Raw genomic sequence first — 24747 nt, 5'->3', positions numbered from 1 at the left:
TCATAAGAGAATAATTCATGCACATTTTAAATACAACTACAAAAAACCTACAATCTTACAATTCTGACCGACATCTTGTGACAGAATTCAATTTTCTGCCTGAAGATATCATCAGCTAGTTTTGCCAATGCACACCCGATAACTTGATTAAAGCATTGTTCAAGCCTGGGAATAGGTACTGTTTAAATGGAAATGCAAATCGAGTTGAGATATCTACTCAGAAGGTATATAAGTACAATCTGAAAGTTATTCCACGTCAGAAGATAAACTGATATGGGCACATGAGTAGGTAGTATGTTTAAATAGAAAAACTAATTCAATATCGAAAGTTCAACAAAAGTCCAGTAATTCTATACAAGTTGGACTTATCAAACAATCTTTTCATTACAAGATCCGTAAATTTGTTCGCTGGAATCAAACACGACCAGAATGTATATAAACAGTAGGAGGATTACACAACGCTCCTCCAGATACTGTAGTATAAACAATAAACCTCACATACTTCACCAAACATGGACAAAATTCTCATTGGTACCATGGAGGTAGCCAAGTGGGAAATTTTGCCGCTGTTCTGATCATCACTCTCCGTTACCTGTGAATAAGGTTTACGTTATACTCAGAGAATAGGCCGTTAGTTTGTGTATGGTATAAATCAGAAACGGTGATAGCTTTATATTGACACGTCCGCATGGCATTATTTGTAGGTGAAAACCTGCGGAGAAGGCATCAGTTCCATTTAATTTCTAACATGTTGGAGCCATATTAAACTTTACCTATAGGATATACCTATATACCAACATGGTTGGTGTATTTATATGTGGAGATGTCTATGTCGCAGCTTGATAACAAACCCAACGGTATACTGGTGACAGGAATTTTTCTCGGCCATATAAACCAACGATAATATGGCCATCCAATACTGAAAACTCATTGATCCCCAATTTGATTTACATTTTACCACGACCCGCTGAAGGCCAAAGGAAGAAAGTTGTGTAGCCTTCTATGGGAGGAGTGTGGGAGAGATATATGTTATTGAACAGTTAACAGATGTGGCTTTACATGTTCTCAGGGTATAGATACAGACTGTAGCTCACTGCAGATGGAACTTTACCCTTACTCCAGGCCTTATCTTAGATGGTGTATTGAGCATCTCCTTTTACTAAAACTGTCCAACACTTGTTATTGGTGGGTGAGACACCTTCTGAGGGATTTAAACAATGGGAGGAGTAAATATCATTATAGCTCTGTCAATGACACCCATAAATAATTGAATGAGAACGGGCAATTTTGAAGCGTTGGGTACAATTATCTCACCAGTGGGTAAGGATTGATGGTCTGACGACAGGACACTGACGAAGGATGCAACCCCCCCCCCCCCCCCCCCCCCCCCCCCCCCCCCCCCCCCCCCCCCCCCCCCCCCCCCCCCCCCCCCCCCCCCCCCCCCCCCCCCCCCCCCCCCCCCCCCCCCCCCCCCCCCCCCCCCCCCCCCCCCCCCCCACTTGGATCCGTATAGACGACGTCAGATATCTGACGTCTTAGAGCATGTTGGAGATATGCTCCATATATGGAAACAGGCTCCATACTGCTCAGTCGGCGGATAATATTGAATATCAAATCTTGTACAAAACTTGTGACAATGGGCAATCAATGGATAATTAACTTCCTGACAAATCTGAACAACTATCGGCCTGGGTGTCCGCTGCTTGCCTGACACCCGAATGGATTCAGTCATGGGTTGAGAAGAATGTGAGATGGTGGATATTGTGTGCGTGAAGGGACGTTATTTTCGGGCATGGGATACTTGGGAAATAGAACATTACCAAGGTAAGGCTGTCAGGAAATTAAGTCTGAGTTGAAATTATTTAAAAAAAAAAATGTAAATAAAATTGACTTCTTACTGCAAAGGCCAATTTTTGGTTGATCTTTGAGTTAAAACAAAAATCACAATTGTAGTTATTTTGATTGATTTCAGATTAAACAAACTACAGGATTGTGGCCTTGTACATAAGTTACAATGTAACGATCAGTTGTAAGTCTAGCTCAATCAAGTAACCATCAATATTTAACAACAGAGGAGAGATAAGTTTTAAGAAAAGTAAAATATACCCACAGTCTAACTTTATTGATTTTCATCAATAACATTGTGGCAGTTCAAAGTAAAACTATAATTAATGAAAGTATAGCTGGATGATAAGAACTAGGACAGAGATAGGCTTGCTTCTGTTATATCTGGTAATGGTAATACAGCGATTTGATCAGAAATAATATCAGATATCTCTACATTTCCAGCGGTTTTCATTACATGTTTCCACAATGGAACAGTGAACGAGACAGATCATTTGTCTAACTATGCTTTGTTATATAACTTAAACATTTATGAACTTGAAACATGAAATTAAAAGGATGCTATTTTTAGAATTCATTTCAAAAGAATCCATTGATCGATATTTTCATTAGCTTGCCTGGTAAAAGTTGATTAGAGATTTTCATGTGTGTCTTTCAAATGTACACAAAACAGAGTTAGATACAAAGTTGAAACCTACGTGTGATGTCTATTTCATTAAGTAAATGGAGGACTTAAATTTCTATTCATAACAAGAGATTTATGGCCATTGAGTACAAAAGGAACAAAGTTTACACAACGTTTATTACTTTTCTGTGTAAATGTGTGAGTAAGAACCTACTTGTCCGAGGTCCATAAATTGTGTGAGTACTTTTGTCCAAGGTTTGTAGTCTTAGTAATCACTGTGATGACATATCGATATACTATGTAATAAAGATAGAGCCATTGTCATGATTGTGAAATAAGATTGACAATAAATCGTGTCATTGTTTACAAAAGCTTAAGTCTTTAGGAATTTATCTTTACTTTGTGTAGATGTGTATTATCTTTGGACGTTTTATAAAAATTTAAGATTTAAGTTTTCATAGAAAATATCAATATACTTTGTCATAAAAAAATTATGAAAGATGACTATGCAAATGGTTGAATCTATTCTGGGACATCTAGTGTTTGTACAGAATTTTTAAATAAATTTATTTCTCTATTTCTATTTAGGCTTTTACTGATTTTTTTGTGATGGTTGTGTGTTAGTTTTTTTTCCTTCTCAATGATGGTTTTGGTTTGAAGAGTTCATAAGGAACAAGAATTCGAAATCAAAACCAATCAAATAAATAGTTGCAGAATTCCAAAAGTAAATACCGGTATGTACATGGTCTCTAGTGAAGTGTATAGAGAATAGGACCAGACATTCCAGTGGAGTAAGCATGACCTGTTTAAATGAGTTTTCTATCTGCTTCAAGTCTGAGATAAACCCCTGGATGGTGACAATAAAAAATGAAGTAATCATCTGAAAAATGCTCTTTACTAAAACTGATGAATTGAAGGTTGGATAGTGTCACTACATGTAAACTATACATAAAACCAAGGGAATCCATTACCTAGCTAAGTGTTAGGATGACTTAATGTACAGTTATTCTGCCTTTGTTCCTGCAGCCAGATGCAGCTATCCATCTTCGTTATGGCCTCTAATTATCTTTGATTAGACGAGCTTGTATTGGGAATCCCCGTCTGGGAATTAAATCAAGTGGTCCATGCTTTCAGACCAGTGGCCAGGATTGACAAAATGTAAATGAAGTTAGTAAACAAGTCAGGGCTTAATTACAGTGGACATTCTTTAGCTCAGTGGTCCAAGTGTCCAGTTGTGTATTGGGCACATGAAAAGATTTATTGATTTAGCTCATTCACCTCAATGTACATTTAAACCCTTCCAGATCTAAGGCTGGAAGAGTTCATTATGGCATTTCGGGGAGGATGCATTAAAGATATTTGGTTATTATAACAGAACAATATTCAGTCCAGGACATAACCTTGTCCTTACCAGATGTATTTTCCTGTAACAAAGTCAATATTACTGGAGTCTCAGTTGATGACCTTTGTGGCATCCATGTTAGAGGAGAATTCTTATGTCGTCTGCACCAGTTCTAATGTGTGCTTTTCAGTGGTTATCCTTTTCAGCAATTTTCACAGGGATAGTTTTTCAACACATTTTGATCAAAATAATCAAATATCTTTATATTTTTGTCTGTGTTACTTTTAGAGCTGCCTTTGTGATCAAGTGTTATTAAACTTACTTGAAATGATCTACCCACTGAAATTCTCAAAACACTTTGATGGCAGAAACTAGGATGGATATCCTAATGCCTGTTCACATTTGTAGTGTGTATGTTTATCATCATAATGTCAAGTTCTATCAAGGTTTTCTGTATATCTTTCATAGCACCATATTTGGAACTGACAACATGAATTAGTCTGATAAAATTTATTCTTAGTCCCCAAAGGTTTTTGTGTTTTGAAGGTTATCGTTTAGTCCCCAAAGGTATGCACATGGACAAGCAATACTGAATTGTGACATATCTAAAGAGTTTATTCATCGCTATGTTTGAAATTTCTTTTGCTAGACGGCCTATAGTTACACCCCTCTCCTACACACACACTTTTATCAAATCAATAGAAATGAAAAAAAAAAATGAAAATATAAAATTATCCAAACATTGCTGAAAATCACTTAAACAAATAAATGGAACTGAAGAGAAAAATAATAAAATAATAATGAAATGATCAAAACTTTGCTGGAAATCCATTTTGTAAATTGAAAATAAGAATATGCTCTCAGATATTTGGACTGAGGGGGAGAGCTGGGAGGGCTATATTAAGGGTGACCCTATTAACTGGTCAGAACGACTTGGTGGACAAAGGAAATTAATTAAGATTATTGTTAATTTTAATATTAGGGGACAGATGTATGCAGCACATGTGATATTTGGCATCACTGGGATACACAATAACCCTCCCATTGGACTGTCCAAGACTCCCTCTTTGTTTCAGCTCTATTGATTGATAAAAGGTAACCAGGGCGACCATTGACTGCCCAGAGGTCTGGATTTTCTGACCATTGGTGTGTTTCCATGGAAACCTAATCCCAGAACCAATGTGTTTGTGATATTGGAATATGGTAGGGTTTTGTCAAGACAACTCCCCTTTCCCCAAACTGGCTGTACTGGTGATATTGAGATAGGCTTCATATGTTACATTCTGCTGTAAGCCATTCTAAGATTTGCCTCCCTGGAAACTATAAATCTGTTGGATGATTTGACCCCAACACATCATTTGCTTGACCTGTACAAACATTTAATTAAGATCAGATTCCAAGCATATTGTTGACAGATTTCATTAAACATGCAGATGGGAGGTACAGATAGTGAAGTTCTGATGATGTACAGCTGTTTGTTTATAGTGGAATCAGTGTCCAGCCTACAAACTGACCAGAATCAGTGTCCAGCCTACAAATTGACCAGAATCAATCATTATTCCCAGCTAACCATACTGGATACTGACCCTGGATGCTTCCAGCTCAAACCAGCCCGCTAGCATCATTAGTCCTTTATTATGTCGGCTCTTCCTGTTTCTGGATATAAATGAAGCCTTGCTTTCCTAACTTTATAGGCCTATAAAATAACCAGGGCCATTATGCTAGCACTATATTTCCATCTGAAACAAACTCATAAACATCTGAATTTCAACATAAAAATTTTCTGTAATATATCTAATTAAAACTGAGATCTATGTAGGGTAAGTGTAATTAAATGAATTTTTAATTCCTGATAATATTAAAAATGAGAACATATTCTGTATTGAATACCATAATCAATAATTTCACCTTTGACCTTTGCTGACCTTGATATTATCTTTCTATTGTTATCAATTATTTATTTGAAATGCATACCATATATATTGATTAATTTCATAAAATTTGGTCTAAAACCTTATAGAGATATAGCTATAGAGATCTAAGATCACAAGGTCAAATGTAAAGCTTTGTTTCATTTTGCAATTTTGCAAAACAGAAAAATCATACTATTGATCAATATTGTCGACGTGTTTGACCTGTGACATTTGAAAACCTACTTCGGTTATAAGCATTATTATAATGTTTTAAAAACAGTTTAATGTGCAATTGGACAGACGATGATATAAATAGATTTCACTTTTTTTTCAAAAACAATGTCCAAAGTTATTGTCTCTTAAATTAGTTCTGTACATTCCATCTTCACCAGATCTTAAGGCTAGAGTGAGATTCATCAGCCACTTCAGTCATGAAGTAAACAAATAAAGGAGAAGAAAGAAAGATTTATTAATATTGTGGGCAGAAAGTGGATGCATGTTTTAAAGTGTTGTTTTAGAGAGTCAGGACTTCTTTTATTTCTGAATCTCCAATATAAAAACATAAACCAAGCTTAATTCTATAGACAGGATTTATGTTAAAACACATCTATCATGGGTTACTTAAAGTAATTAGTTATACTTTTCTTAGACATCAGAATAAAAAGATTAATTTACCGTATCAAATACATACACAGTTTACCTGTTGATGAGCTAATTATGTATCATCACCTGTCATTAACTGTCACCGCGGTGACAGGTGCACCTCGAGTCACTGATCCATCCCACGCCAATCTTATTATTTTCAAAATGAAAGGTGCAAGATCACAATTATGACATGGGCTGTAGCCGTCACAGTCTAGTGGTCACGAAAATGATTTCAACCAACCATAAACATTTCTTCTATAAATTGTTGTTTTATATCAGGAAGATAACAAAAAATTGATCGATCACTGCTGTGTGTTTAAATTCTGCGTAAACCTGTACAGTTTGGCATTTATTGGCTTGTGAAGGAGGCTGTTCGGTTTATTTTGTCTAATATACTATTAACAGACAAGGTCAAAGAGGTGAAAACCTAAGATGTAAATTCTTGCATCATTAAACATGACCTAATTACAAGATATTAAATATTTAAATACCAAGACTTTAGTTGAAGTAGACTTCTCTTGTTCACACATAACAGGTCAGGGGAGATAAACCTTGTATCACTAGTCGATGAGAAATATTATATGTCAACACTGATCAAAATCAGAAGGAAATTTTCAATTTCCTGTTATCTAGATGATATACATTGAGTGAAGTTGAGTTTTAACTATTTTGTTTGGTTTTATATGGATGACTGGCTTGTTTACCTCAGTAAACAGGTGGCCTTCAAGTACCAAATGTAACCAGCTGGAAACCGTCCAGGCCAGGAAAGTCTCTTCCTACTACTGAACATAATCATCATTAAGTGGTTATTTGTATACAGAGGGAATTCCCACCTAAGATAGGGTGTCTGCTGTTCTATACATAGATCAGGAGTACTTTTTGTGTGGATGAATCTGCCGGCTGGCAGTACAACTGAAGACGGGCGTTGTGAAGGTGGTAATGTTTATAGCATCATATGCTGTCACTACCCAGTATTAACACTCTCATACACCTACTGTTGTGTTTTACCTAAAACTTGGTGGTGTGCTGCGGTACAGTAAGATATTTTACCTAGAACATTGATTTTACCTGTAATTTTCTGTAACCATGTCTGGCTGCCATTAATTATGGATGTACAGACCTATCTTTTGGAATGTCTTGGACTACCGAGTTCTAATTCCACAAAGAATATATGGATAATGCCAGCAGGTGGGAAAAAAGATCTCAGAAGAAAAATGATGATCAACTGTTTCAGGGTATAACCCATTGGAACCGCACAGAAGGAAAGTTAATGATGTTTTTGAAAAATGTTTTCTGTAATACATTTGTCAGCACTGATATGCAAAACATTCTGAGGATTCTGAAGGATAAGCAATGTTTTGAGAAAAAAATAACATTGTAGAAAATATATGATGGGATTTTTGTGAAGTGAACGTTTTTGTATTTTTATTTCATACTGGTGTATAACTTCAGTAGGCAGGATCATTATAAAGGGTATATTTGTGAAGAAAACATGCTATCATTTACTTTATGAAGGATTAAGGGTTGACCAACTTTATTGTGAAGGAATTTCTGATATCGTGTGACTCTTGGTAACCATTAAGTAATCCTTTCATTGTTATTCTGTACAATTCTCAGCTAAAATGTGAGGAATTGATGGATTATTCATACAAAGAACATCCTGCAGTTTAATCTGACAATTGTCTGCTGTTTAGACGTTTGGTGTGATATTTATGTATGATCGAGGAAACCTTGGCCTTGGAAAGTAACACTCTGTGATGTAATTCCTACGTATATAGCTCACTGTCCTCATTGGATGACCAGTGATGGTCAAGCTGACCACTACTACATCATTCTGACTTGTAATGGACATTGGCTGTAAATCTTGTAAAATCTCTGTTACCTGTTCGAGTGCTACCTGTTAAATGTCATACCTGGCCCCGGTGCCTTCTGGGCACGGAATACCTATACCTATACAGAGACTTATAGCTGGAATTAAAATCTTGATCAAAAACAACAAAGTAAGGAATCCAATCTACCAATCAAAATGAAGATCTTACAACCTCACGTATTATGTCCTAGGTATTGTAGGTAAGCCAGGCATGAATGGCGGGAAGTCGGCTGTCAGGTAATACCTGTAGCGTGTATATTGATCTTACTATATACCTGGCTAGCGTACAGGTGGGCTCACACTTCACAGGTACACAGCCGAGATCGGCTGAGAGTAGTAGGGTATAGAGACCCTCTCTGCTATCCTTCTCCCTAACCCCTAGCTCAGAGCCCTACAGGGACAGTACAGTAAGTAGGAGAAGGGGGAACTCCTACTTGCTTGTATCTAGTACCCAAGGGCTCTGGATTTTTCATGGATTACTGTGGCAGTTTGGATTTTAGTTTCACTTTCGATGGGATGCACATTTCTTCTTCATCACTGAATGCTTTGAGATTTTGGTGAGGTACAGAGGCTGAGAACACTGGCACAACATACTGAACAAAAATGGCACAGGAAAACCTAAACTTGACTTTGTCCACACGCGTGTTCGCAGAGAGAGTGCGATCACTCAAAGGTGAGTTAAATTTAACGAGTAATATAATATCATATATTAATTAATCATTGATGGAATTAATTGATTATTGGTCTGTACTCAGACATTGTTAGGTCTAATACAAAGGTAACCTCTTTTCTAAAAGTTGACACCGTAGTGATACATATTAATAAAATGAATCTTTCTGAATATTGGACTCTTCAAATCAGGCCAAAGTTTGCAATTCTAAGACCGCCGACTTTGCCATATAGAATTATACCATACTAAAATGAGAATATTTTTAGCATATATATTTAAGTGACTGGCCAAGTTTGTTGGCACTTTAAATATGTGTTAATGGTGAGTATTTGACACATCGTATTTCTGGGTACTTATTTGTTTAGTTCATGAATGTGGAGGTAATGATTTGCGATTGTCACTTGTGCGGCTAATGTACCTAAAGTTGTACCTGGTGATCAATTGAAATGGTTTAATTTTCGCTTACCTTTTATTAGATTGCTTGACAGAAAAATAGCTTCTCCTTGTACAGAAGTTTATAGGCTTTCTATATTTACATACTAAATAGTTCACAAACTTCTGCCTTTTCACAAACATTTTATTCCCGTTGTATGGTATTTTTATGTGCCCTTAGTCCGACAGCACCTTTTGATAGCCTAAAGGGACAGTGGGGGCAGTTTTATACCGTTAACATCGTGGCATCTTGATTTCCTTGCTACCAAGCCTATAATATAATAGGGTTATTAGAAATCGTCATAAATAGAATTGTAAATATTGTGTATGAAAGCTTTTGAGGTTGTTGTCCTGATGATAGAAATGGGATTCTGTAACATTCCAAGGTTAAATTTATAAGTTATTTAACTGTAAACTTATGTGTGAGTTGTGGCTACCTTACACGGTAAATGTTCTACAGAGTTTCCTGTGTCTCACTGGTACTCTAAATGAGTTATGTAGAATTGTGTCATTTTTACCTGAGAATGTTTAAAACTTTTTGTTGTAAATTTTATATCCCTTTGGACATACAGCTAACATTAAGTAGGCTTATGTAATATTATCACCTGTGTCTGGTGGATAATAGCTACATAAATGTCTTACACTAGCTGACAAACTGTACTTAGGAAAAGTCAACAAGTGGAACAATGGTATAAAATTGCTTGTAAGAGGATTTGCTTACCTTCAACAAATCTTCATTACACAATCAAAGGAACATCGGAATTAAACACTCAGCTATTCTGGTGGCCTTAGACAATAAAAAGGTGTGGAACAATAAAAAAATCTATAACAATTAAATAAGTTGTTATCAACAATTAAATTAGTAGTTATCATGTTCGGCCAAGAACAGGCAAGATCTCCGTGCGAAACACACAGGGTACATTCTGGCTAGAATAAATGCCATGAGCGAATATTACAGTTTTGATAGGCATTGATATTCGTGCTTGAATTAACGTACATAATGATCGGGTCTATGTAGGTACAGATATATATACCTGACTAGTATCCTGGTTACCAGTGGTTCTAAAGACAATGTGTGAAATACGCTGTCGTGAACGTAATTATGCATGCTCCATGATTTCTGTAGACATTAGACCTAACACAATAGACATTGAGTACAGGTTCTTTATTTGCTGACATGAAGAGCTGATTGAAGCAGTTTTATACATTCCTGATATTCTAAGTGCATGAATACATATATACATAGGTATAGAATTTGGTATATCTACACAGGTATAGAATTTGGTTAAGTGGGGCTGTGTTCAGGGGAGTCAAACTATTAAGGTCTATTAGCTCCGACATGAGATTAGCTAAATTACCATTATAATTTATACCAGGAAAGAAAGAGTGACAAAGTTATTTCAATTTGAGTTTCTGAATGGAAATGGAAAGCCACAGAAAAATATTTTCAATCATGTATGAATAGCAGAAGTTGATATTTTTGGTAGTCATTTTTCCAAAATTGTAATGCAAATATTTCACTTTGCTCCATGATACATCATAAATCATTATTTGACAAGTTTTGCACATAGTAACAGATTGAACAGATTCTGCAGTTCTGGTATATTCTGCTGTCAGACTGTTGATTGACCATCTACATCTTTAGCTTTTGGCTATTTGCTCAATCTATTTGAGCTTCTTGGTTGCCTATACCCATCAGCGATTTCGGCCCTAGCACCATTGACCAAAGATTCTATAATGACTTTTATATCTGCAGACTCACTGATGCAATACAGTAATGAACGAATACAAACCATGAGATAATCTCAGTCATTTTACAGTACAGCTAATAGCTTTAAATGATTAACACAAATTCCATCGTTCAATGTGCTATCATTAGCACATCATTTGTATAGTGTCTCCTGGCCACATCTCTTGGCCATATCGCACACATTAGCAGGATCAATGTATAGATTTTACCAGGCATATGTCAACATTCATTTACATTATTGATGTATAATTATAATCCAGCTTGTTTACTGAAATATAATCACAGGACCTTATAGTATTCTTCTACCTTCTCAAGGTCAAGGTCATCTCTCACACATTTTAGCTCAAAGGAACCAGCTGCAGGTATTCATGCTTTGTCTTTTCAAATTGCAGAGTTATCTACCCTTGCAAACATAAAGGGAATGAAACAGAATTTGCCTGTTGTCTGTATAATGTGACCAGGCAGGGTGTTTTGTTTAGTGTCTTTGTTGTCTGTTTGGCCTCTTACATCAGTAAGATAGCATTATAAAACGTTGTGTGGCCATTTGTAATGGTGAAATATTAGACAATCTGTTCCACTTTCCGGTGATTTCTTCTGGACAAGATAGAAGAGACATTGAGTGGAATGCACCTATAATGTTTTCTAATACTCATGGTGGTGAAATGTTATTAGAGGTGGTGGGGGACACTTTCTTCTGATACATGGGAACTATTTTGTTTATGATTGTATAGATGTGGTATTAATGTTGAAATATGGCGAGCTTGAGAAGCCGTACATCACATTGTATCAGGGACAGAATGACATTTCTATCAAGGGAATACAATAGTTTCACAGTTGGACAAAAGATGTTGACTCCGATATTGTTGTTCGGTGCATGCACTTTGATACTTTATCAATACTTTGTATAGTTGCTAGATGTATGTGAAGTGTGATTGCTGGAATTCATCATTTATTTTAGATGTCCCACTGAATTTAACAGCTAGCAGACGACACTTGATGTACATATGGTACAACAAACATTAAATTCTATAGCTAGGCTGATGGAATGTTATATAACACTTGAAGTATCCTAGTGGGAGGCTCTCTGAAATGTTTATTGAAATCTCTTGTCAAAATATCTCAAAATCTTTATACGAAACACTTCAAAAATTCCCTGGAGGGCTTTCAAAAAATATAGCAAACTTTGACCTTTAACAGTTCATTTCCTTGGCATATATCTTAAAAATGAAAAGCAATTGTTTTTTGTTCCCTTTAATTAAAACCTGAAGAAGAATGATAAAATTTCAAACAACAATTGAAGATAAAATTTTGTCGTGCATTGATTAATCGTGAATTGATTAACCGTAAGTCTGATGTTCTGATCTGCTGGTTTGTAGATCTATGAATGATACTATTACAGTATTTACGATTGTTAGGGCCCCGCATCGAGATGCGGGTGCCCTATAGTAATCAGGTTGTCCGTCCGTCTGTCCGTCCGTCCGTCTCGTCCGTCCGTCCGTTTGTCTGTCCGTTTTTTTTCTTTTGCACATTAATGATGGAAGGGAGTGGAGTATTTTCCCCATATTTTACATGATGATTCCCCATCCATCCTAGATCTGCTTGGTAATTTTTCAGGCTGAAATTAAATTAAAAAATCGGCCATCTTGGATTTTAACATTTAAAAAAATCACAATGTTGTTGCTCTTAACTGATAAACATTTTGTTATAACATTATGATGCAAAGTTGTTCAGAATTAAACAAGGAGTTGACTGTCCAAAGGTAAGGTCATGGGCCAAGGTTACTAAGTCAAAGGTCAAGGTCAAATTTAAAAAAATTATTTTCTCATGAACATTTTGCTACAACATTTATAATGAAGCAGAGTTGCTCAGAATTAAACAAGAAGTCAACTCACCAAAGTTTTGACTGACCAAAGGTAAGATCATGGGGTCACTGCATCAAAGGTTGTGGACACATTTTCCATTTTTGGACTTATTAACAATTTGTTATGACATAATAAATAAAATTATTCATTGCTTAATATATTAATTAAAGTCAATATGATTTGAATCAAAATGGCTACATGATATGATTAGAATCAAAAAGGCTGCAAATCAGTCATCTTGGCACGTCAGACACATAGCGGGGCCCTTTCTGACGTGTCAGTGTTTCTAGTTCATCTGTAGAAATCCTTGTTTCTTCAGATCTTATCTGAACTGATTCAAAGATAATCAATTTCTAGCATATAGTTCTGTATTACTGCCAAGGGTACCTGTACTAATCTCAGATATGTCTTGCCTTGGTCATTCCAGTTTGCTATCAGTAAGTTTCTTGTCATGGTCATTATAACTTGCTTTAGGTATCCTAAAATTAAAGGATGAGTGAACAAAAAAGATTAGAGTGATTTAAGGAGGGAAAAAAAGGTATCACAGTTACTGTATTTAATGTCACAAGTGAGTGATTTTGGCGATATCGTGGGTTTTATTCACTGAAGTTTAGATGGTATCCAGGTGTTTACAGTTTTACTCAATAGAGGTCCCCACTGTGCTCATTGATATCTTGTCTTTGCTGCAGATTTTCTGAGAGAATTTGTCGCTATAGATTAAAATATTCACAATCGTATGTTAACCTGCTCAGCCGTGGCTGGTGTTTATATCTTCAAAGGTGGGAGAATTTTTCACAGATCAGTTTTTTGTACACATGTGAAATCATCTGTGGTGCTGTAACGATTTCTAAATCTGCATCAATGAAAAGTTGAACCCCCTGAAATTTGTGTACAGGACAACCTTGTTCTAAGTCTGGTATTTGGGTTGTGGCATGTTTGAGATAAATTTGATACCCTTGTATGTGTAATGTCACATATATACTGATATATGTCAAGTTATGACTGAAGTCATTGGTCCATGTTATATATGAATTCTATCTAGAGGTACTCATCTGTGAATACACAGAGAATTGTTTGGATGAAATTGATTCACCCCCTGCTTGTTTGTTAGAATTTGGTAGGTTGAATTCCTTCTGCCCATTATTTCCTTTGGGTGAATTTAAGTATGTACCAAAGTAATCTGTGTCGGTTGAAAAAGATAGGTTGAATTTGATCAGTTGCATTTTGGAAGCTTGAATTAAGTTGATTTTGGAACTATATTTTGAATGTTGAAATTAGTAGGTTGAATTCCTTCTGCCTATTATCCTCCTTGGCACAGTGAACAATTTTTATTTGGCAACTAGATACTTTGAATAGATTTTCATGTGCAAAAGATTTAGGAACAAGATTGCATGTACTGTATGCATAATGTAACAACAATGTTTGCCGTCAGTGATGATGGTGCAGATATTTGTTTTTGGCCTGCTCTGTGAGTTGGATCGCTTTAATGTTTGTTTAGTTAAGTGCAGTAGAAACTCACTTAATGATGTTCCTCCAATGTTATGCAGATGATTGTGATCTGAATAACATTCTCCCTCAAACGTACTGTCTGTTACACAGGCGAGATAGATAACTTACAGCTACTGCTTTAATGAACAAGGAAAATGGTGGTGGTTTTTGCACTTTTTGGTTGAACGAGTTATGTTATCAGCGTCTGTTATTCAATTTCTCGAGTTGACAGACTATGACAGGGGATGCAACAGGTGTTTTTACGAGTTATGTTATCAGCGTCTGTTATTCAATTTCTCGAGTTGACAGACTATGACAGGGGATGCAACAGGTGTTTTTATCTGGTAAATACATGTAATGACAAAATACAGGATAATTTTAGATGTGATTTGAATACGTTATGTGATAGTGTAGTGTTTCAAATATTCTAATAAAGGTCGGTGTTGTATTGATCTGAAATAAACAACAAATTGTCTTTCCTTTTATTCATCATAATTATATATGGGAGATATACGTCTCGGATGACAAGCATGTTGTGACTGAATTTATAAGTAACAGTTGTGCACATGCATATATAAATTAATGGTTATCAGCAAACCGAGTTTCTGAAACACTGGCGATAGCCTTGGCAATCTCAAATTTCTAGTGAATTTACTTTTGTGAATATATTTTCTAAAATAAGCCACAGAGATCCTTCTTAAATGGTGTAATATATCATGTATGTTCCCTTTGAATCTTTATATTTGTGCAACAGCTTAGCAAAATGGCCTGCAGCAAAGTCGAAGGTTAATGGTACTTTTTTGCATGAATTAAAGGTTTGTTGTGCACAGGATCTCAGTTTGCTTTACAGATAACTTTGTTAAATACTTAACTAATAGAAAATAAAAACAAAGTCATTTGTCAATTTTCACAAGAACAAAATTAAGAAGAGACTTTCAGTTTTAGATGGGTTTCATTGAAGGAGTTAAGTAATATTGCACATCATTCATTTGTTTTTACTCTGAAGATTAAGATTAAACAGAACTCTCCTCTGAAGGATATTGATTAAATATTATTGATCGGATGTCATTTATTGATGTGGATTTAGTATTGAATGTTTGATATCATGACAGTGAAATTTGTCATAAAGAAAAAAAACTGCTGAGTTGACAAGGGTTTGACTATTGATGCCAGAATGTTGACAGTGGTGGTCGTCACTAAAGTGTGATATCCCGATATGAGAATTTGTGAGATAAGTCTTGTACCTACAGAAAACCGCATTCCTGACAAACAATCGTGACATTGCTTTCACTCTTTTAACGCAAATCAATAATGTAGAATTCTCCATAGTTAATCGATAGGGTAGGGGAATATAGACGTGGGTACTTATTACTACATACTCGTAAAGTTACTCGAGTGTGACGTTTTCTGATGTGTGGCACATGGAACATTATAACCAGCTCTCCATACCAGAAATAGAATGACATGCTTAGTAAACAAAACACATTATTTATTGATTAATTCTAACAAGTTGCCACTTGTGCAGTTTTGAAAGAATTATACTGACATTAAGTGACTATCAGTGAAATATAATTAAGAACAGTTAGATCATATACTTAAGTTCTTGTTTTAAGGTCAAGCCTACAAATGAGAAAAAACACACGCGCACAAAATAAATGTAAAATGAAACAGGAATTTGAACAATGCAAATTGATGCAAGACACAATTTTGATGTAAAGAAATGTGTTGTAGGAGTCAATAAATGACATGAGTGCCAATTTCTTTGTACAGACATGTTGCATGCTTCTGCAGATCCAGATGTCTGTTGCCAATATAAAAAAAAAAAAAAAAAATGAAAGAAAAGAGGAAGGAAAAAAAATATGATATGAAACCTTACATCAATAAATTTGAACTTGTTTGAAGAATAATTGATATTGTACTATACTTGTTTGTGTGTTGGATGTTACTAATGATTTCATGATCCAAGCCGTGGTGTATAGATGTATACATATCGTGCAGTTGAATCATATGGTGTTTGTTACTGTACATGTCTGTAATTAATTCAGAAACACAGCCACTGTGCTAATCAAATTGTTGGCAGTCTGGGACTCTGAGCCAGTGAACATTAAACCTGAAGAGTTTATATTGTATGAACATTCGCTGCATTTCCTTATCTCTGTCAAGTGAGATTTTTTCAATTAGAGAACTGAGCAGATTAAAAGACGACAAAATTTGTTAAAAAGGATTTTGGTGTTAATGTGCTATAGAGGAAGGGCGTGGGTCTATTTCTTGTCGTAATTGCTTAATCAGCGTGCAGTTTTGTTATCTGAAACCTAAATAGTTTAAATACCATGTTTATTACAAGGATTTCTTCTGGTTTTGGTCAAAATGGTTTTGTATCTCAAAATAAAAAGCATGAATGAAAATGAGATAAACTGAAGTCCTATTTGAAATGTTATGTGTTCTTAGTGATTGCATTTTCTTTTCATATGATGTGATTGTGTTACAAGATTTAATTTAAGAACATAGAAGTTATATTGTAGAATTTGAAAAATACCCTCAGAGTAATGGAATTTTACCAAATAATTGTCTGGTTCCAAAGCAAATTGCTGAGTTGCAAAATTAATGTTGGCTTCAGCAGACAGCTTGTAGTTGTTTGGTAAAATGGAATTGATTTGCAAAACCATTTCCCCCTTCTCACTGATGTATATAACCAAATGTAAATCTGTTGATGGATCACATTTCCTGTACATTTCTCTATTTCATGGAGTCACATGCATACCTTGTTCAATATTGTTTTTAAAATGGCTGGAGGATTTTAGCTTTGGATAACTTTTGTTAACCACAAAAGAAGGCCATGGTTATTACCACGGACTCTAAGATAAAGTGAAGCTGTAATTGTTTTGTAATAACAAAACTGATGGAAAAACAGAATCCGCCCATAAGAATCTTAAATGATGGGTATCTGTTTTCTGTAGTCTGGAAAACAGCTTATACCTAACTAGCCTTGCTGGAATGAAGGTCTCAACAAGGCACGCCCAACGCTAAAATCATAACATATAGGTGCTTCAGAAAAGGCAGTGCTTTCCCGTGTATTTTATGTTATTGTAAATTGTTGGGGTGGAAACAGCAGAGTGATAGGACATGTGTGAAAGGGTCATATTACATTTTATGATGTCCTGGTGTTTATGTAAAATAGCCAAAAAAGGTTGATGATGGCTGTATTACATGTTTTGTGTAGTCTAGACTGTCAGGTGACGATGATCAGCTGTATCTTGTTTGTATACTTACATATTACTCCAATAAATGAATGATACTAATATCCATATTTCCAAATATAGATATGTAATTGAGGTGTAACAGTATACTTACTGTATTAATCCCAATACATTCGACCAAATAAGCCCCTAGAGGTACTATATTTAGCCTAACAAACAAAATTTCCTATAGAAATACGTTATGTAGCCCAATAAGCACACATCTCCATAGAATTACTTTAATCACTATGATATGCATCCATGTTAACTTACTTAGCACATTTAAAGCACATCTACACTATAATGACTTATGGTTCTATCTGAAATTTCATTTGTTGGAAATATTTCATTTTTATTCTATTTTGTGTTTTCCAGATGAGCAGGAGAGAGTCCAGAAGAAAACGTTCACTAACTGGATGAACACCTATCTAAAACAGGTAAGCTTGTCCGTGGTTGTGTAATCAGACTTGGTAGCCACTTTTTAATGTGAGGTTCGACACTCCCTACCATAAAAAGTACAGATTACTAAAAACAGAAGATTTCTTGCTGAGTTTATGGCCATAGGATCTCTAACCAGATCGTTCAGACTGGATACCAAAACCAAAGATAATTTCTCAGCTGACTCCCCATCAGGTCTCCATTGTAGTTATCTATTGTTGGTTATTGTTTCTTTTATTCCATTATATCAGCTAATGAACACAATACTGTTTGTTTTCTCTGATTTTGAATCAAATATTTTTTGCATGAGATTATTTTGATTTTTCTTTGTAGAAAAATATGAAGGTGGAGAATCTGTTTGAAGACATTAAAGATGGTGTTCACTTGCTGTCACTGTTGGAAGTTCTGTCGGGGGAGAGACTGGTATGTAATGTTTTAAGCATAGAGATGGGGGTGGGGGGAGGACATGTTTTATATGTAGAGGGGGTGGGGGGGGGGGGGGGAGGAACACTTTTATATGCAGAGGGGGTGGGGGTAGGGGGGAAGGAAATGTTTTGTATGTAGAGGGGGTGGGGGTGGGGGAGGAAATGTTTTTATATGTAGAGGGGGTGGGGGGAGGACATGTTTTATATGTAGAGGGGGTGGGGGGGGGGGGGGAGGAAATGTTTTATATGAGTGGTAAGAAAAGGGAGAGAGAATAGATGTGAAGGGAGGAAAAAACTGGTGTGTAAGATTCACATATAAAGGGGGAAGGATAGAGAGATCGATACAAGGTGAGGCAAGGGATGATGGGAAGGGCAGGAGTAGGGCTAGGGTAGAAGTGTCTAGTCATGATGAGTACGACAGATTCAACATTGATTATGATTCTGTATATGATTAAGGTAAATCTGACAAAATTTTCAAACAATCATCCTATAGAAGGAGAAAATATACAAATTTTCGGCCTCTTGGCCATCAAAATTTGACTTGGCAAATACTCGTTTTATTAGAATTTTGATTTGGTAATGTAAGTGTTATATGTAGGAGTAATTCTCTGATGAATCTCTTGTAACTTTCATATCTGTGTACTAAATCCTCCATAATGCCATGTTGAAGCCTATCGGATTAGTAATATCCCTTGTTATAGGACCAAAGTAAAGATACAGATAGTTGGGATATTCCTCACACACAATATCACACATACAGGACAAACTACCAAATTCCTTCTATGTCCACCAGGCTTTATAAAGAAAAAGAAAATGGAGAGCCTGGTTTGTTGTGACATGACTGGACATAGTATTTCTTGTCTATCTTGTTGTGTTTGTTAAACAACTGTCAAATCAGTTTATTGTCGTTGGAACAATTTATTGAGTTTTGGCTCGGATAAAATTTCACAAAAATCTTGCTCCTGTATTTATGATGTCCGTTGGTATTAATGCCATATCATGGCTGATCATGTATTATGTACCTGGTAATTTATTGTCAACAGTGAATTTACTTGGGACAATAATTCCTTGATATCTTAACCGCCACCAGCTACAGGTCTATAGAAAGGTAACTTGGTGCTTACCATATCATAAGCTTGGCTGCATCAGGGTAAATATTTAATTGAATTTTTGTATAGATAAGGCCGAATCGAGACCCAACATGAATTCAGAGACTGTCCATATCAACAGGGCAAGATATGCATCTCTCTAAAAATCAGATATGTGAACATGTTTTGAGGGTCTACAAGCTGAACATGTATGATAAACACACATATATATGCATAATACATGTCACTATCACATTTTTGAAAGTGATTTCCCATAACAAACATGCATTACCAATTGGCATATACATCTTTATACTACAGGCTTGGAGGTTTTAATGAACTACTACCTTGATAATTTAATGATTATTGAATTATAGATGAGTTTGTTTTTAAAGAAGTTGAATAAAAAAAAATATTCGTCAAGTTTTGTCAACTCATAATTTACATTAGATGTCAACACACAACAACATTTAATGTGATTATATTTGGAATATTTCAACATGCTGCCAACAATAATTAGAAAATAGCAATTAATCGTGGACACCTGTTCCAGATTTTAATTTCAATTACTGGTATAAAAAATGTTTTACCTGGTTTTCTGAAAATAGGTCACACCATTATAAAGTGCAGTTTTACACATTCTATACTAGTTAAAGTCAAATTGATCTCTACAAAATTTATTTCTGTGCAGTTTCATATTTTCTGTAAACAATCACTTTTTGTGCTAGTTTTAAAGGTATTACGATGTTCAGTCATGAAACCTTAACAATTCTATTGTTTATGTGGAGAAAGGTTCTGAAATGTCCTGAACTTAAATGATTTATTCATGAATATCTGATTCATATGCAGCATGCATTACAAATAGGTTTCGGAGTGCTGAATTTCTAAAATGAATGTTTTGCTGTTTGAAAGAAACAAGCATTTGTACTCAAACACACATAGCTTTATGTTATATGCGTTAATATTTGGAATATTTTTTATGTGAAACAATTGCTATGTTTTGACCCAATGATCTCACACAAGGCTATTGTGGAAAATGTCACCAATTTGAGATTTTAATCATATCTATTAGTCCCTTAGAGCTAAGACCAGGGTTTGTTATTCCTGTGGGGCTGGAAAAGGGGTCTAATGTGTTTTGGGGCTGCAATATAAAAGTGTTGTCACCCCAAGGCCTACAACAGGGCTCTAGGTAGGTCCTGTAGGCCTGATAACCAAAATAATATACAAAATAATGCGTGTCCCGATTAGGTTAAAAACAAAGGTGTGTGAACAGTTTTTGTCAGTAGGACCAGGTAAGGAACAATAGCCTGTTATATGTTCTGGACTATTTATCATGTATAGCCAGAGATAGGTTACCTAGATTTTATTGGGCCCCCTCTGCACACCTTCCCTCCAAAACTACATCTTGTCGCAACTTGACTCGGCACATCAACACACCTTGAATACTTACCTGTATGTCGTTAGTAATCTCTGTACACGGACAGGTGACTTATCCAGTTAATTACATCCACTTTAGTGTATACTGGTGCCAAGTCGAAAATTCAGGCAATTTGCAAACACATACAAATTCACAATAATTAATTCAAGAAGTTTGAGGAATCCATATTTAAATTGCTCAGAGATATGTTAATGTGGTCTCCGCTTTTTACAAATAGATGTGTTTATATTGGGGTTTTAAAAAATTGTAAGTCGTTTGTAAAATTGTGACAAAGATCACAAGGTCAGTACATTTTCTGTAGGGGGTATTTAACTCTGGGTTAGGAATACATCAGAAATGACAATATTGTTCTGCTAATGTTCTTTATATCACTTCTAGTCTTTCATCATCTTAAAAACTTTGATTCAAGTTTTGAAATTCAAACAAAATAGTGATCTATGTGATTACATTGTTGGAACATAGATCCTAAAATCTTTATAATGTATGATATAATTTACAATATACCTATCAGAATCTTTATAATGTATGATATATTTTACAATATACCTATCAGATTTATTTAGGTCATGATTTTGTCTAGGACAGTGGTGGCCAAGTGGTTAAAGTGTACTACATTCTTCATTTCAATTCTTTATCACAAATTTAGGGTACTTTACTTACTGAGAAAAAAATGTCAGATATTGTCTACAGATCTACAATCTACAATATAACCTGTCTAAACTGACATTAGGACCAGCATATTTGTTCAGTATAGACAGGTTTTCGATTATACAGGTGAATACCATATTATTAAGCTTGAATAGACAGTGATCCGGAATAGACATGAGCTGGTTAGGACAGTTTACACTGTACTACAACCTTACATAGGTCATGGCTATTTGCGTATTGAAAGGCTCTTTGAAAAATTGAAATGTCAATTTCATTTAGTAACTTTTGATTAATTTTAATTACAGCCAATGGAGAAAGGGAGACTCAAACGTGTACACCATGTCAGTAACCTATCCACAGCATTAAAGTTCCTAGAAACCAAGAAAGTGAGTCATAATGATTCTTCAAAAATCACCTCTAAAATGTGAAAATGAATGTGTTCCCTTCTTTTAAGACAAAAGAAGTAAATATGTTACTTCTCTCAAGATACTAAAATGACTTTATATATGTCCTTTTTTTACAAGAAGTGTTTTCTTCTTCCAAGAAACTGAAAATGAAAGTGTCAATTAAAACTTCTTTGAAATAGGGAAAATGAAAGTATTTCTTACTTCTTAGAAACTATTAAAATGACTGTTCCCTTCTTCCAAGATAATTTTATATTACCATAAAAATGATCAGAAATTTTGCTATTATACATGCTTCATGTTAGTATTTGTAATAGGGTATTGTCTATTTATTTGATATTCAAAATAAAACTGAATTTTGTATTTCAGATAAAACTTGTAAATATAAATGTGTCGGACATTGCTGATGGAAAGCCGTCCATAGTTTTAGGGCTCATATGGACCATCATCCTTTACTTCCAGGTTTGTATACCAGTAAAGAAACACACAGAACCATTCACCTACAAAACAACAAATACACGATAAAACAACTTAGAAAATTAAAAAAATTGTCATGGTCAAACTGGAAACACTTTTTTTCCCCACTTTTTCGTAAAGGCATCAACATACCTTGTTTGTGATATATACCACAAACTGACTGGCAGCAAGCTCTGTTCTCACAATGGAATAACGCTACAAGGTTATGGCGAATACTTGGCTCATCTTTGTGTAAAAAGATGGCTGATAAAGTTCATCTATTTTGATTTTAGTAAGGTCTAACGGTATACCAAGGTTGTGTTACATTAGCAATATTGGTAATGCTATATAAACCCATGATATAAAACAATCATTTCTGCTATAGTTTTGTTGCCTGTATAAGAAAGACTGGTTATACACACCTTCAGAAGTATACTTGATATATACAGGTGACATATTTCCTATTTCAGCGCTATGGTAGATCTATTTTTCGAGGGAGTACAAATATTTACATCCGTGTGCTGGTTAGTCTTGAGCACATACCGTTGTACTGAACAAAGTTTTATAGCTCAACACTTGGGTACAGGGAGCAAGGTCATAGTTCAATAAAGAGGATAGAACGTTCAGACTAAGGCTCACAGCTAAACCTTATTTTTTTTTTTACTTTCACAACTTTGTAATTCCTTGGCAAAGATTTAAGCATTTTGATATCTTGGGCTGTTTGGTTGCACATCCTATATATTTTGTATTTTTCAATGAAAAAATAAAGTTTATAGTTGCAGGCAAAAAGTTTCGAATGAAATATTTCTAATTATCATCCCGGCACATTTTGCTTTTATAAACGTCAAGATATAATTAGAAATCACAGCTTAAAATTGAGCTGCTTAAAGCTGAGTCACTGTCATCAGACTTAATTGCTTCTTTGCGTTAATTCACTGTCCTTAAAAGTAAGTCATGGTAATAAGACTGAGTGTAGCATTTAACTGTCTAAACAGAGTCTGGGTCAGCAAACTGAGTCAGGGTCATTAAACTAAGTCTGAGTCAACACATTAAGTCAGGAGGTCATTAACCTTGAGTCAGGTTAATCAGGGTGAATTTGATAGTAATTAATTGAGTCAATTATATGTCTTTGATGGTTATTAATTTGAGTCAATGATGTATCTAAGAAGTTTTCATTCATTAGAGTTTCTGAAATGTTGTTGAAGTACATATAATTAAAATGAATGTTATCTAGCTATTCATCGTTGGATGTAGTAATTAACAGCAATTAATGTCATTGAGGGTAATACCTTTCCAGGACTCATTGAGTTATATTGAGCTGAAGTCAGTTGAGTGACACTTTTAAGTTAGCCTTTATTGAATACTTTCAGCTATTTAACAATTAGTCGACAAGTAAGTGATTGTAGTTGGTAATATTTGTAAGTGAACCTTGACTGTCCTCACACAAAAAGCCGTGAAGGCTGACACACTTTACCTATAATCAATACACACAAAGAATGGTATCAACCATTGATATCTATAGGTGCCATGCCATTTATATAATGGACAATTTTAGTCCAACAATAAATCACGCTTCAATGGAGCTTAGAATTCTGTGGAGAAGAATGCTGAAGGGTTGGCGTTTATTGACACATGAATGCCATGTTTATTTTGTAGTAAGCCCATAAGTAATCATTCTATAGTAGATTTAGGTTGGAATAGTTTGAACGAGTTTGTGTAAATTTGGTCAATTATTTCTCGACTTTCTATCCTATCAAAGTGTGTATGAACTTGGTGTTTGTAAATATGAGACCTGTTGGTTCCGAGTAAATTTAATGATTTACAGGATAAAGGTGCCATGTTAGGTGCTGGTCACTGGTGTTATTTATCTAGTGGTCAGTGATGTTATGTATAGATGTTTGTGTGAATTTTAATATTGAAATAAGAAATAATCTAAAAAAGAAACAATTTTCAAACAAAACTTGATCTGAATTTCAACCATAATATCTGTTTGAGACCAAATTCATGAAAGCATGTTGATAGCAGTACTAAATGCTCATATTAAATTCAGTTTTTGAACTCTTTTTGTACTTTTATCTTTCTTAATGCTAATATCCTCTGTTGACAGTATAATCTATTTCAAACGTTAACAAGTAATCTATGATCAAACAAATGCACCTTTTCATTTTGATG

General features: G+C 35.1%; 1 protein-coding gene across 15 annotated transcripts in view; it reads left to right on the top strand.

Annotated features, from left to right (window-relative positions):
• Nucleotides 1–24747, top strand: part of LOC138318562 (muscle-specific protein 300 kDa-like) — a 197561-nt gene that overhangs the window by 20765 nt on the left and 152049 nt on the right. For 14 of the 15 annotated variants that reach the window (XM_069261040.1, XM_069261038.1, XM_069261045.1 and 11 more), the window contains exons 3-6: nt 18054–18115; nt 18450–18539; nt 22021–22101; nt 22489–22581. In XM_069261040.1, coding sequence (XP_069117141.1) covers nt 18054–18115; nt 18450–18539; nt 22021–22101; nt 22489–22581 — 326 coding nt within the window. Of the gene's footprint in view, nt 1–8517; nt 8914–18053; nt 18116–18449; nt 18540–22020; nt 22102–22488; nt 22582–24747 lie in introns of those variants that run through there. The other variant, XM_069261042.1, reaches the window with a different exon arrangement.

This window comes from Argopecten irradians, chromosome 3 (assembly GCF_041381155.1).
Source record: "Argopecten irradians isolate NY chromosome 3, Ai_NY, whole genome shotgun sequence".
NCBI lineage: Eukaryota > Metazoa > Mollusca > Bivalvia > Pectinida > Pectinidae > Argopecten > Argopecten irradians.
Note: the sequence above shows the minus strand (reverse complement) of the source record. Positions and strands in the feature narration are given on the sequence as shown.